This window comes from Entelurus aequoreus, linkage group LG21 (assembly GCF_033978785.1).
Source record: "Entelurus aequoreus isolate RoL-2023_Sb linkage group LG21, RoL_Eaeq_v1.1, whole genome shotgun sequence".
Classification (NCBI taxonomy): domain Eukaryota; kingdom Metazoa; phylum Chordata; class Actinopteri; order Syngnathiformes; family Syngnathidae; genus Entelurus; species Entelurus aequoreus.
In genome coordinates, this window is record NC_084751.1 from 43315699 (window position 1) to 43330836 (window position 15138).

The 15138-nt window shown below is 41.7% G+C and overlaps 1 protein-coding gene across 2 annotated transcripts in view; it reads right to left on the minus strand.

Annotated features, from left to right (window-relative positions):
* Positions 1–15138, minus strand: part of lrrtm4l1 (leucine rich repeat transmembrane neuronal 4 like 1) — a 135485-nt gene that overhangs the window by 79320 nt on the left and 41027 nt on the right. Inside the window, exon 2 of one of the 2 annotated variants that reach the window (XR_009823680.1) lies at positions 3465–5155. Coding sequence is in view for 1 of the 2 variants with exons in the window: in XM_062031683.1 (XP_061887667.1) it covers positions 3531–5155 (1625 nt within the window). In the remaining variant the exon portion in view is untranslated. The remainder of the gene's footprint in view (positions 1–3464; positions 5156–15138) is intronic. The other variant, XM_062031683.1, reaches the window with a different exon arrangement.

Below are 15138 nucleotides of genomic sequence, written 5' to 3' on the forward strand. Positions count from 1 at the left end.
GCCGTCCATCAGGGGGCGCCACGCCAGTGCCACAAATGTTGGAGAAAAAAAAGAAAAAGAAAAAAAAAGTTGGTACTATTATTTCTAAATACAAAACATAATCCCACGTTAATTAAAATGCAAAGTAAAGCCTATTTAATAGAAATATTATTTGTCACAGCATTGCCCCCCCGTGCTGCGCCCCCTCCCTTCCCGTATCATGACTCTTTTTGGACGTCACCGCATCAAAAAAATCAACACAAGATGTCAAAACGGCCAAAACTGTCAGGTGCCCAGGGAAGAAAAAAGAGAAAAGAAGAGGAGAAACGAGAAAAAGACAGAGGTAGCGGGTAGGTAACGTTAGCCTACATGAAATTATTTGTCTGTGATAGTAACCTGGCTTTTTAGCATTAAGCTAATGTTACATGATTCGGCAATTGCTAATCAATAAATAGCTAGTTCTGTTTTAACGTCGGGTTAATATTGTGGAGGGGGCTAATTGTTATGGAAAATAATAATGTAACGTTAGGTAATTACAGTACTCCCACCTTACATTCCTCAGGGACATTTGTATTAGATCTTTTAAGCAGGTGTTTTTTGTTGACATTGTTATTGCCTTCTGGTTAGCTAATGTTTGCTCTGCAGGTAATATTCACTTTTCCACCCCTTTATATATTTGGTATAGTTGTAAGCCTAGTTGTTAAAGTGCACATCATTAATGTTAATTAAGCAATATCACATGAGAGGGAATGCTGTTTTTTAATTTGAGCACTGCTGTGATTCGGTTAAAGATAATCATAACATAACATTCTCATATAATATGTTAATTTGCTTTCTTTAAGTAAAAAAAAAGGTCAAAGACAAAGCTATTCGGTTTCTTGTGAGTATATACACTTCACTGCCGATGTGGGGGGCGCCACCTAAAATCTTGCCTAGGGCGCCAGATTGGTTAGGGCCAGGCCTGACCAGCAGAAAACGTAAAAAAAATGAAACTTAGCAGCCGATATTGATGATAAAAAGTCGTTGTCGCAATTGTTGGATATGAATTTAAACCATAACCAAGCATGCATCACTATAGCTCTTGTCTCAAAGTAGGTGTACTATCATGACCTGTCCCATCACTCCCTGACTTATTTGGAGTTGTTGGCTGTTTTGTTTTAGTTCTTGTCTTGCGCTCCTATTTTGGTGGCTTTTCCTCTCTTGTTGGTATTTTCCTGTAGCAGTCTCATGCATACTTGCCAACCCTCCCAAAATATCCCATTCTCCCGAATTTCTCCCGATTTCCGGCTGGACAACAAGGCACGCCCCCACCAGGTCCATGCGGACCTGAGTGAGGACAGCCTGTCGTCACGTCCTCTTTTCCTCCATATAAACAGCGTGAGGATGGACAAGTCAACCCTAAACTCACTCATCTCCTGCAAATTTAATTTCACAGATGCTGCCCATACCTATGCTCCTTCAAAGGCTGTGCTACTGGCTGCAAAGCATTGCACTTTCAAATACAACAATGAGTAAAGGAGTGTTATGTGTGTGTACATGTGTAAATAAATGAACACTGAAATTCAAGTATTTCTTTTATTTATATATATACACTACCGTTCAAAAGTTTGGGGTCACCCAAACAATTTTGTGGAATAGCCTTCATTTCTAAGAACAAGAATAGACTGTCGAGATTCAGATGAAAGTTCTCTTTTTCTGGCCATTTTGAGCGTTTAATTGACCCCACAAATGTGATGCTCCAGAAACTCAATCTGCTCAAAGGAAGGTCAGTTTTGTAGCTTCTGTAACGAGCTAAACTGTTTTCAGATGTGTGAACATGATTGCACAAGGGTTTTCTAATCATCAATTAGCCTTCTGAGCCAATGAGCAAACACATTGTACCATTAGAACACTGGAGTGATAGTTGCTGGAAATGGGCCTCTATACACCTATGTAGATATTGCACCAAAAACCAGACATTTGCAGCTAGAATAGTCATTTACCACATTAGCAATGTGTAGAGTGTATTTCTTTAAAGTTAAGACTAGTTTAAAGTTATCTTCATTGAAAAGTACAGTGCTTTTCCTTCAAAAAAAAGGACATTTCAATGTGACCCCAAACTTTTGAACGGTAGTGTGTATATATATATATAATAAAATAAATATATATATACAGCTAGAATTCACTGAAAGTCAAGTATTTATTTTATTTATATATATATATATATAAGAAATACTTGAATTTCAGTGAATTCTAGCTATAAATATACTCCTCCCCCCTTAACCCCACCCCCCACCCCCCCACCCCCAATCTCCCCATTTCAGAGGTCTCAAGGTTGGCAAGTATGGTCTCATTGTCTTCCTTGAACCCAATTCCCCCGCTTTGTTTTCGCAATCAAAACTATTTAGGTTGTGCGGACGCTATCCTTCTTTGTGGGGACGTTGTTGATTGTCATGTCATGTACGGATGTACTTTGTGGACACCGTCTGCTGCTCCACACGCTGTAAGTCTTTGCTGTCGTCCAGCATTCTGTTTTTGTTTACTTTGCAACCAGTTCAGTTTTAATAATAATAATAATAATAATAATAATAATACCTGGGATTTATATAGCGCTTTTCTAAGTACCCAAAGTCACTTTACATGTTTTAAAAAACCGTCATTCATTCACACCTGGTGGTGGTAAGCTACTTTCGTAGCCACAGCTGCCCTGGGGTAGACTGACGGAAGTTTTAGTTTCGTTTTGCATAGCCATCCCTAAGCTTCAATGCACCCGCCTTTTTGTTTATTTTTGGTTTAAGTGTGAAATCCCTTTTTTACCTGCACACTGCCTCCCGCATATTGTGATCACGACTGTGGAGGGGGGCGTGGTCGGCGCGTTTGCTGCAGGAGGGGGGTGTGCCAGGGCCGGCTTCAAAACACAGCTGACAGGCGATTAGATTGCCCAGCTGGAGCTAGTTATCTAATCACCTGTTGTTCTTATCAGTAGCGGCCGGGAACAGAAGGAAAGAGGGCGGTCGGAGAGACGTCGGAGTAAGCAAACCAGAGTGACGAGGACTGAAAAGTCGAGGGAGGTGCTACGACTTTGTCGAACCCTGAACGGCGGACTCCCGTGCAAGTGTGCGTGATCAGCAGAACCTACTAGAAGGCAACGTCTACAACGACAAACCATGTTTCCGACATCTACAAAGCATGAGGTGGAAGAGTATTACACGGTTACTCTGCCGAGCTCTGGACAGCACAGACACTCAACAACGGTACATTTGCGGATTATAATTACTGGTTTGCAAAACATATTTTTAACCCAATTAGGGGAAATTACATAACCTCCCACGGCACACCAGACTGTATCTCGTGGCACAGTGGTTGAAAAACACTGGTTAGAAAAACATAATTTAGAGGTATCATCTTAAAGTTAAAACCTGAATAATTGGAGGTGGTAAATGTTTGAAATCAAAATGTGAGTCACGGTCGGTGAGGTGATTAATGAGTGTTCTTTGCTGATTTACCTTGCTGATGAGCCTTTGCATTTTGAAATTGATTTCATTTTTTTAGGCAGACGCGATGGATCATACCTCACACTCCCTGGAGCTAGAAATTGTGCAAGTGCAGGAGCCGGTGCCGTTGCCGAGCACGTCCAACGCCTCAGGGGCGGCAGCCGGGTTGTAGCTCATGTAATACTCTTGGAGCTGGGTGCTTAGGTCCTGCTCTGGCTCTGGGCTCTTTTTGCGACACTTCCGTCCCACCATGGATCGTTGCTGTAGCAATCTGGTGGCGCCCGGGTAGCGCCGCCACAGCACGTAGACGATTGTCAAGATTAGAGACATGCTGAAGAAGAGTGCCACGCTTCCCACCACCACTTTGTGTAGAGTCATGTGCTCCATCTCTGGAGGGAGTATGTGAGTGGGCTGACTATGAGCTACTGAGTCTCTAGGATCTTTGCTCATGTGCCCTGGGAGTGTAGGATGGGGAATTGGTAGAGGCCCGATGGGAGGGAGTGGACCATAGGTCGGTGGCATTAGTGGAGACCCGCTTGTGGGGGCAAACGTGGGCTCGTTGGTGGCTTCCGAAAAAAGCTCTGACATCGGCGAGGGTGTCTCGGTGAGAACGTAATCAGTTTCCTCGCAAATACCATGGTTTCTTGTGGCGTCCATTATTTTCTCTCCTTGGAGATACTTGGGGCTGCTGCATATCATCGTGGTGTCTTTCGTGCCGCGGAAATTCCTCAACCAAGCCACCAGCGGACAAATGCCCGTGGCGCAATCCCACATGTTCCCGGCGAGGCTGATGGAAGTCAGCGAGATCCAGGCCGACACCGCCTCCTGCGACACGTTGGACAATTTGTTGGATTCCAGGTTGAGAACTTGAAGGTTGGGCAAGCAGTGGAACACAGCCGGATCCAGGGTCTGGATCTCGTTTCCAGATAAATCGAGTTTCTGCAGCGTATACCACGTCCACGGAAGTCCCTGGTTGACGACCTTAATGCGGTTCCACTGCAAATAAAGTGATCTTAGGTTGGCGAGTCGGGGAAACAGGAAAAAGTTTATCCGTGTGAACTGGTTGTGCTCTAGATGCAACTCCATCAGCTTCTGTAACCCTAAAAAGGTGGTGCGCGTAAGAGCCTTGATTCGATTGTAGCCCAAATCCAGAAACTCCAAACTCCTGCACTCGAGGAACGCTCTAATCGGGATGTTAGAGAGACCATTCGAGCGTAAGTGTAGGTTTTGAAGCTTCCGCAGCCCATGGAATTGTCCCGGCTGCAGGATTTCCAACTTGTTGTATGACAAGTCCAGACTACGGAGGTTGGGAATTCCGTGAAAGGTGGAATTGTGCAGAGATACGATCTTATTGGAACTCATTATAAGCTCTTTCAGCCGGCGGACTCCCTGGAACGCTCGACTGTCGACCGCTGAAATCTGATTGTGGTCCAAGTATATCCAGAGAAGCTGACCCAGGTGAGCAAACTGATACGGTAAGAGGGTGTGCAGTTCGTTATAGCGCAGGGAGAGGCCCTGGCACCCAACGGAAATATTTTCCGGGACATCTAAGAAGCCAGATGAGTCGCAATGAACAGTTTTCCCCTCGCAACGGCAACTGTTGGGGCATGTGCGCTCACCAAAGCTCAACAATAGGGGAACCCGCAAGAGGAGGAGGAGAGGGAAGAGGAGATGTGTCACTCGGCCATCATTTAGCATTGAACCTGGAAGGGAGCAGAACAAAGAAGAGTATTATTAACCAATAAAGCACAACAAGTCAATTAATAATAATACAAGTCACCATTAATTTAAATACAAATAGCAATATAACATAAATACAATTAAGTTTTTTTGTTTGAAATGATTTTAATTGTTTTTTTACCTAAAATGTAATAAAATGTTTAATTAAATGCAAGAAAATCCTCACATTTATTGGTGCAATACATCTTTGGACAATTTTTTACTAGCATTTTAGGTCAAAGCATAATAACTACAAATGTATCAAAAAGTGCTTCAAGTTTTTTTTTAATTTTATTTATTTGACCCACTCAAAGCAGGATTTCACTTATTAAATGATGAGTTATTGTGCAGAAATATGAGGAAATAACTACAAAAGTACACCTCATTCATTAACGGTGTTACAATAAAGATCAGTTATAATAATACATAATTTTGGATATAAAGAACATTCAAACACTTTATTTATTGAATCCAAAAAAAATTAAATCCCACCACATAGTGAATTTGCAAACAGCTAATATTATACACAAAGCAAACTACAATCTGCGACCCAAGAATATACAACAATTCTTCTCAACAAAAGAGGAGAAATATAATCTTAGAGAAAAATGTAATGTAAAACATTTGTACGCACGTACAACACTTAAGACCTTCAGTATATCAGTATGTGGAATTGAGTTTGAGTTTGAGTTTGAGTTTATTTCCAACATGCAAGCATACAACATGATACATCACAATTTCCAGTTTCTCTTTTCAACATGTTCGAAAAGGAGTAGGAAGAAGCAGAGCTTATTTAACCCTACCCCTTTTCTTTACATAACAGTTGCTAAAACTATTTGTTCACTTCCTGTTCACAATTTATTCACAATAAACTCCATGAGTAATCACAATAAAAATAAATAAATAAATAATAGTAAAAATTTAATAATAATAATTGGTGAAGTAAGTCATATTTCATATGATGAGATAAGTAAGATTGCTTTAAGAATGAATGAATGGATGGATGAAATAAATTGAGAATGTTAGATTATGGAATGGATTAAGCAAATAAATCAAACAATGTACTAATATGATCTAATTCAAGAAACTATTCAAACTTAAAGTGTTTACAAAGTACAAAGAAGAAGAACCATGATAAACATTCTGAATTTATGTCATCCATCCATTCATTTTCCAGATAATCTTACTCATCTCACCATATGAAATATAACTTACTTCACTAATTGTTATATATTGTTAATAGTATTACTTATGGAGTATATTGTGATTAAATTGAAGTGAACAAAAAGTTTTAGCAACTGTTATGTAAAAGAAAAAGGGTAGGATTAAATAAACTCTGCTTCTTCCTACTCCTTTTCGAACATGTTGAATAGAGGAACTGGAAATTAGGCATATTCCAAATAAACACTCAACTCAATTAAGTTGTTTTCTCAAAATGATGCAGCCCTACTTAGGGTGATCCTAATCGACTTGTTTGATTATGTCAATCAATCAATCAATCAATCAAAATTTATTTACATAGCCCTTAATCACAAGTGTCTCAAAGGGCTGCACAAGCCGCAATGACATCAGGGCTACCAGACACTTTTAAAACATGGTCAGATGGGTCAACTGCGTTTTTATCCGATTAATAATGAAAATGATAAAACGTTTATTTTGAGAGCCCTACTCCAACCACTTTATGGTCTGTATAGAACTTTACTGACAAGCAGCAGTTTATCCTGTTTGAAATGAGAACATGTAGGTGAACAAAACGTTGACTACCGTTGAAGTAAGTGCACCGATAGAGAACGTAAGGTAAATCGATGGTGAGTCAATGGGAGTAGGGACAGAGTGTCATGTGAAAAATACGTGCTAATAATAAATCTCTTGATCCCTCCGAGCCATAAATGCACCACCGCTTCTATCTTCTCCATTAGCTGCTCTGTGAAGTGGCTCAGCGTTCCGAGCACTGCACACATTCATAAGTTTTCTTAAAACGATATTCGCATCACGACATTTGGTAGGGTCTTTCCTGGGGAGGGGGGGTAGGGACAAAGTATGTATACAAAACCCAAACACAGTGAAGTTGGCTAGTTGTGTAAATTGTAAATAAAAACAGAATACAATGGTTTGCAAATCCTTTTCAACTTATATTCAATTGAATAGACTGCAAAGACAATATACTTAAACATAAACGTTATTTTTTGCAAAAATTAGCTCATTTGGAATTTGATGCCTGCAACATGTTTCAAAAAAGCTGGCACAAGTGGCAACAAAGACTGAGTAAGTTGAGGAATACTCATCCAACACTTATTTGGAACATCCCAGGCTAATTGGGAACAGGTGGGTGCCATGATTGGGTATAAAAAGCAGCTTCCATGAAATGCTCAGTCATTCACCAAAAAGGACGGAGCGAGGGTCACCACTTTGTCAACAAATGCCTGAGCAAATTGTCCGACAGTTTAAGAACAACATTTCTCAACCAGCTATTGCAAGGAATTTAGGGATTTCACCATCTACGGTCCGTAATATCATCAGAAGGTTCAGAGAATCTGGAGAAATCACTGCACGTAAGCGATGATATTACGGACCTCCCATCCCTCAGGCGGTACTGCATCGAAAAGCGACATCAGTGTGTGAAGGATATCACCACATGGGCTCAGGAACACTCCAGAAAACCACTGTCAGTAACTACAGTTGGTCGCTACATCTGTAAGTGCAAGTTAAAACTCTACTATGCAAAGTGAAAGCTATTTATCAACAACACCCAGAAATGCCGCCATCTAAAATGGACTGATGCAAAGTAGAAAAGTGTTCTTTGGTCTGACGAGTCCACATTTCAATGTGTTTTTGGAAACTGTGGACGTCGTGTCCTCCGGAACAAAGAGGAAAAGAACCATCCGGATTGTTATAGGCGCAAAGGTAAAAAGCCAGCATCTGTGATGGTATGGGGGTGTATCAGTGCCCAAGGCATGGGTAACTTACACATCTGTGAAGGCACCATTAATGCTGAAAGGTACACCTTTACCATGTGTTTGTAGACTTTGAGAAAGCCTTTGACCGGGTATGGCATGCTGCACTGTGGGCAACCATGAGGAAATACAACATCAGTCCTAACCTTGTCAGAGTCATTCAACATCTGTACAATAAAGCTACCAGCGCAGTTCTCTACAACGGCGCTATCGGAGACTGGTTCAGGACAACAATTGGAGTGCGCCAAGGATGCCTTCTCTCTCCCATTCTCTTCAACATCTTTCTGGAGCGTATCATGACGGATGCCCTAGCAGATCATGAAGGAACTGTCAGCATTGGAGGCAGACCAATCACCAACCTCCGTTTTGCAGATGATATCGATGGGCTAGCTGGAGAAGAAAGAGAACTTGCCAGTCTAGTTGAAAGGCTTGATACCACCTCCCGAGCCTACGGAATGGAAATCCATGCTGAAAAGACCAAAATGATGACCAACAACAAAAATGGCATCCGCTCAGACATCAAAGTCAATGGACAGGCATTGGACACGGTGTCAAGCTTCAAGTACCTCGGTGCAATCGTGTCCGATGAAGGATCCAAACGGGAAGTCCTTGCCAGGAGTGCTCAAACAACTGCTGCCCTGGCAAAACTCAAACCCATATGGAAAGACACAAACATCAGTCTGGCATCAAAGGTGAGATTACAGCGCTCACTTGTAATTTCGATCTTCCTTTACGCCTGTGAAACATGGACCCTTACAGCAGAGCTGCAGAAAAGAATTCAGAACATGGAGATGAGATGCTACAGAAGACTCATGGGTATCTCCTACACCCAACATGTCACAAACGAAGAAGTCCGGCAAAAGATCAGCCAAGCCATCGGCCCACATGATGACCTGCTCACCACGGTCATAAAGCGGAAACTGAGGTGGTACGGACACATCACCAGATCCTCAGGCCTTGCAAAAACAATCCTGCAAGGCACCGTACAAGGTGGCAGGAGACGAGGGAGACAAAAGAAAAGATGGGAAGATAACATCGGAGAATGGACTCACCTGAAACTCACCGAGGCAATGAGAGCTGCTGAGGACAGAGAGGGATGGAGAGAGCTGGTCAACAGATCGTCTGTGGTGCCCCAACGACCCTTTGGGGTTATGGGATAGGTTAGGTTAGGTATGTTGCCATCCAATCAACGTCTTTTTAATGGACGCCCCTGCTTATTTCAGCAAGCCACATGTTACACGAGTGTGGCTTCATAGTAAAAGAGTGCGGGTACTAGACTGGCCTGCCTGTAGTCCAGACCTGTCTCCCATTGAAAATGTGTGGCGCATTATGAAGCCTAAAATAGCACAACGGAGACCCCCGGACTGTTGAACAACTTAAGCTGTACATCAAGCAAGAATGGGAAAGAGTTTCACCTGAAAAGCTTCAAAAATTGGTGTCCTCAGTTCCCAAACGTTTACTGAGTGTTGTTAAAAGGAAAGGCCATGTAACACAGTGGTAAACATGCCCCTGTGACAACTTGTTTGCAATGTGTTGCTGCCATTAAATTCTAAGTTAATGATTGTAGAGGTTACCCTCTAGTGGGTTCTTCGGACCACCACACACTGCCAGGAGAGCCAGGAATTTCAGGGTCCAACACTGTTTTATTTTCATAAAAAGGTGCAGAGGCTCTTGCTTTTCAGCAAAGTGTCTGTGTCTGCTGCGTCCGCTCAGCAACACCTCCAACTCCCGACTACTCGTCTCGTCACGGCTGCTGCTAATATAGGCGACAGGTGGTTAGATAACAAGGTCCACCTGGGACCATCTACGCACCTGTCGCTGTCTTCGAGGCCGGTCCTGGCAAAACCCCGTTCCGCGACAGGCCTGCAGGCCACGCCCCCCTCCACGATAATTAAAACAAATAATTAAAAAATAAAATATATATATATATATATATATATTTATGTTTCTCAGTTCAAACATTAAATATATATTCTTGGTAGTCTATTCAATTGAATATAAGTTGAAAAGGATTTGCAAATCATTGTATTCTGTTTTTATTTACCATTTACCAACTTCACTGGTTTTGGGTTTTGTATATATATATATATATTTTTGGATCGGGTTTTATAGTGTGTTCCTGAGTCTGTCACTTATTGTCGTTTCTGAATGACGGCCGCTTTAATTGTCACACATTGATCGAGTATAGATTCCTGCATAGACAGAGGATGGCCACAAGTGTATATGAGGCCCCCATGTGAGCTCTAACAGAGTCAGTAAAGATTTTCACTTTGAATGAATGGACTCACAATCATTCATGCTGTGATCTTAGCCTTGTGTTGCGAATTAGAGTCATTGTGTGACTGTCCTGGGCGACACAAAGTGACGTAAAATACTTCTCTAAACCATAAAGAAAACCTCAACAAGAAATGATGAAAAGTAGTAGAAGGCTTTAAAAAAAAACCCTCAGCAGAGATTTGATCTGCAACACATATTGTCCTTGATTTTCCAGCAAAGCCTGACCAATTGTAGCCAGAGGGGCTTTAGTTTGTTCACAAAGCAACGCTTGGAAAGCTTGACAAATGTTAACAATTCTAGCATTAAATCAGCTGTGTAATTGCCAGAAATGTCTGTGAAGTCTGCAAGTTAAAAAAAATCCAGTTTTATTTAAAGGTGGAGTTTGCTTCAAGCTTCAAATTACATGTTTCAGAACCCAAAAATACAAAAACACAACCAACATCTGGGATATGTTACTGTTGGTGCTAGCTTATATATATATATATATATATATATATATATATATATATATATATATATATATATATATTGGCTCATCTGCACTGGCTTCCTGTGCACTTAAAGGCCTACTGAAAGCCACTACTACCGACCACGCAGTCTGATAGTTTATATATCAATGATGAAATCTTAACATTATAACACATGCCAATACGGCCGGGTTAACTTATAAAGTGACATTTTAAATTTGCCGCTAAACTTCCGGTTCGAAACGCCTCTGAGGATGACGTATGCGCGTGACGTAAACCGGGGAACACGGGTATGCCTTCCACATTGAAGCCAATACGAAAAAGCTCTGTTTTCATTTCATAATTCCACAGTATTCTGGACATCTGTGTTCGTGAATCTGTTTCAATCATGTTCATTGCATTATGGAGAAGGAAGCTGAGCAAGCAAAGAAGAAAGTTGTCGGTGCGAAATGGACGTATTTTTCGAACGTAGTCAGCCACAACAGTACACAGGCGGCGCTTCTTTGTTTACATTCCCAAAAGATGCAGTCAAGATGGAAGAACTCGGATAACAGAGACTCTAACCAGGAGGACTTTTGACTTCGGTACACAGACGCCTGTAGAGAACTGGGACAACACAGACTCTTACCAGGATTACTTTGATTTGGATGACAAAGACGCAGACGTGCTACTGTGAGTATGCAGCTTTGGCTTCTAAACATTTGATCGCTTGACCGTATGTGCGCAACTTTTTTTTGCGTATGTACGTAACTTTTTAAAAATATATAAGCTTTATGAACCTTGGGTTAGGTGAACGGTCTTTTGGGCTGAGTGATTGTGTGTGTTGATCAGGTGTTTGAATTGTATTGGCGTGTTCTATGGAGCTAGGAGCTAGCATAGGAGCTAGGAGCTAGCATAACACGTACCGTACCGTACGTGCGCGTCACGTACGTAACTTTTTAAAAATATATAAGCTTTATGAACCTTGGGTTAGGTGAACGGTCTTTTGGGCTGAGTGATTGTGTGTGTTGATCAGGTGTTTGAATTGTATTGGCGTGTTCTATGGAGCTAGGAGCTAGCATAGGAGCTAGGAGCTAGCATAACACGTACCGTACCGTACGTGCGCGTCACGTACGTAACTTTTTAAAAATATATAAGCTTTATGAACCTTGGGTTAGGTGAACGGTCTTTTGGGCTGAGTGATTGTGTGTGTTGATCAGGTGTTTGAATTGTATTGGCGTGTTCTATGGAGCTAGGAGCTAGCAGAGGAGCTAGGAGCTAGCATAACAAACACGCAGGTGTTTTTATGCAGGATTAATTTGTGGCATATTAAATATAAGCCTGGTTGTGTTGTGGCTAATAGAGTATATATATGTCTTGTGTTTATTTACTGTTGTAGTCATTCCCAGCTGAATATCAGGTCACCCCCGGCTCTCACAGCATCTTCCCTATCTGAATAGCTTCAACTCCCCACTAGTCCTTCACTTGCACTTTACTCATCCACAAATCTTTCATCCTCGCTCAAATTAATGGGGAAATTGTCGCTTTCTCGGTCCGAATCTCTCTCACTTCATGCGGCCATCATTGTAAACAATAGGGAACTTTGCGTATATGTTCAATTGACTACGTCACGCTACTTCCGGTAGGGGCAAGCCTTTTTTTTATCAGATACCAAAAGTTGCAATCTTTATCGTCGTTGTTCTATACTAAATCCTTTCAGCAAAAATATGGCAACATCGCGAAATGATCAAGTATGACACATAGAATAGATCTGCTATCCCCGTTTAAATAAAAAAAATTCATTTCAGTAGGCCTTTAAGATGTGACTTTAAGGTTTTACTACTTACATATAAAATACTACACGGTCTAGCTCCATCCTATCTTGCTGATTGTATTGTACCATATGTCCCGGCAAGAAATCTGCCTTCAAAGAACTCCGGCTTATTAGTGACTCCCAGAGCCCAAAAGAAGTCTGCGGGCTGTAGAGCATTTTCTGTTTGGGCTCCAGTACTCTGTAATACCCTCCTGGTAACAGTTAGACTGGACTCTCACTATTATGTTAGATCCACTATGGACTGGACTCTCACTATTATGTTAGATCCACTATGGACTGGACTCTCACTATTATGTTAGATCCACTATGGACTGGACTCTCTCTATTATGTTAGATCCACTATGGACTGGACTCTCACTATTATGTTAGATCCACTATGGACTGGACTCTCACTATTATGTTTGATCCACTATGGACTGGACTCTCACTATTATGTTGGATCCACTATGGACTGGACTCTCACTATTATGTTGGATCCACTATGGACTGGACTCTCACTATTATGTTAGATCCACTATGGACTGGACTCTCACTATTATGTTGGATCCACTATGGACTGGACTCTCACTATTATGTTAGATCCACTATGGACTGGACTCACACTATTATGTTAGATCCACTATGGACTGGACTCACACTATTATGTTAGATCCACTATGGACTGGACTCTCACTATTATGTTAGATCCACTATGGACTAGACTCTCACTATTATGTTGGATCCACTATGGACTGGACTCTCACTATTATGTTGGATCCACTATGGACTGGACTCTCACTATTATGTTTGATCCACTATGGACTGGACTCTCACTATTATGTTGGATCCACTATGGACTGGACTCTCACTATTATGTTGGATCCACTATGGACTGGACTCTCACTATTATGTTAGATCCACTATGGACTGGACTCTCACTATTATGTTAGATGCACTATGGACTGGACTCTCACTATTATGTTAGATCCACTATGGACTGGACTCACACTATTATGTTAGATCCACTATGGACTGGACTCACACTATTATGTTAGATCCACTATGGACTGGACTCTCACTATTATGTTAGATCCACTATGGACTAGACTCTCACTATTATGTTGGATCCACTATGGACTGGACTCTCACTATTATGTTAGATCCACTATGGACTGGACTTTCACAATATTATGTCAGACCCACTCGACGGGGGGGGGGGGTTTGTCCCATTGGGGGTTGTGAGTTTTTCCTTGCCCTTATGTGGGCTCTGTACCGCGGGTGTCGTTGTGGCTTGTGCAGCCCTTTGAGACACTTGTGATTTAGGGCTATATAAATAAACATTGATTATTTGTGGTGTATTTTCCTTGCATGACGGATTAACTGCGTCATGCATTCTGGCATTTGAATTGTGGAAGTGAGAGGGTGAGGGTGACAGGGGATGTCCTGTACGTTGATGACCACATGTGAGACCACTTTGATAGAACCCATTTGTAAGGCATTTATTTGTATACTGCATTTAGTTTGGAAAGTTTGTTTACCATTGTTTTTAAGCAAGTAAGTATCATTGAAGCGATCATTTTTGGACAAGCAAGCACGTAAACGTAAATGTAAAGAGGAGACATATTTTTGAAGTGGAGTTCTTTCCCATTCTTGCTTGATGTACAGCTTAAGTTGTTCAACAGTCCGGGGGTCTCCCTTGTGCTATTTTAGGCTTCATAATGCGCCACACATTTTCAATGGGAGACAGGTCTGGACTACAGGCAGGCCAGTCTAGTACCCGCACTCTTTTACTGTGAAGCCACGCTGTTGTAACACGTGGCTTGGCATTGTCTTGCTGAAATAAGCAGGGGCGTCCATGATAACGTTGCTTGGATGGCAACATATGTTGCTCTAAAACCTGTATGTACCTTTCAGCACTAATGGTGCCTTCACAGATGTGTAAGTTACCCATGTCTTGGGCACTAATACACCCCCATACCATCACACATGCTGGCTTTTAAACGTTGCGCCTAGAACAATCCAGATGGTTCTTTTCCTATTTGGTCCGGAGGACACGACGTCCACAGTTTCCAAAAAACAATTTGAAATGTGGACTCGTCAGACCACAGAACACTTTTCCACTTTGCATCAGTCCATCTTGGATGAGCTCAGGCCCAGCGAAGGCGGCGGCGTTTCTGGGTGTTGTTGATAAATGGCTTTGGCTTTGCATAGTAGAGTTTTAACTTGCACTTACAGATGTGGCGAAAAACTGTAGTTACTGACAGTGGTTTTCTGGAGTGTTTCTGAGCCCATGTGGTGATATCCTTTACACACTGATGTCACTTTTTGATGCAGTACAGCCTGAAGGATTTAAAGTCACAGGCTTTCAATGTTACGTGCAGTGATTTCTCCAGATTCTCTGAACCTTTTGATGATATTCCGGACCGTAGATGGTGAAATCCCTAAATTCTTTGCAATAGCTCGTTGCGGAACATTGT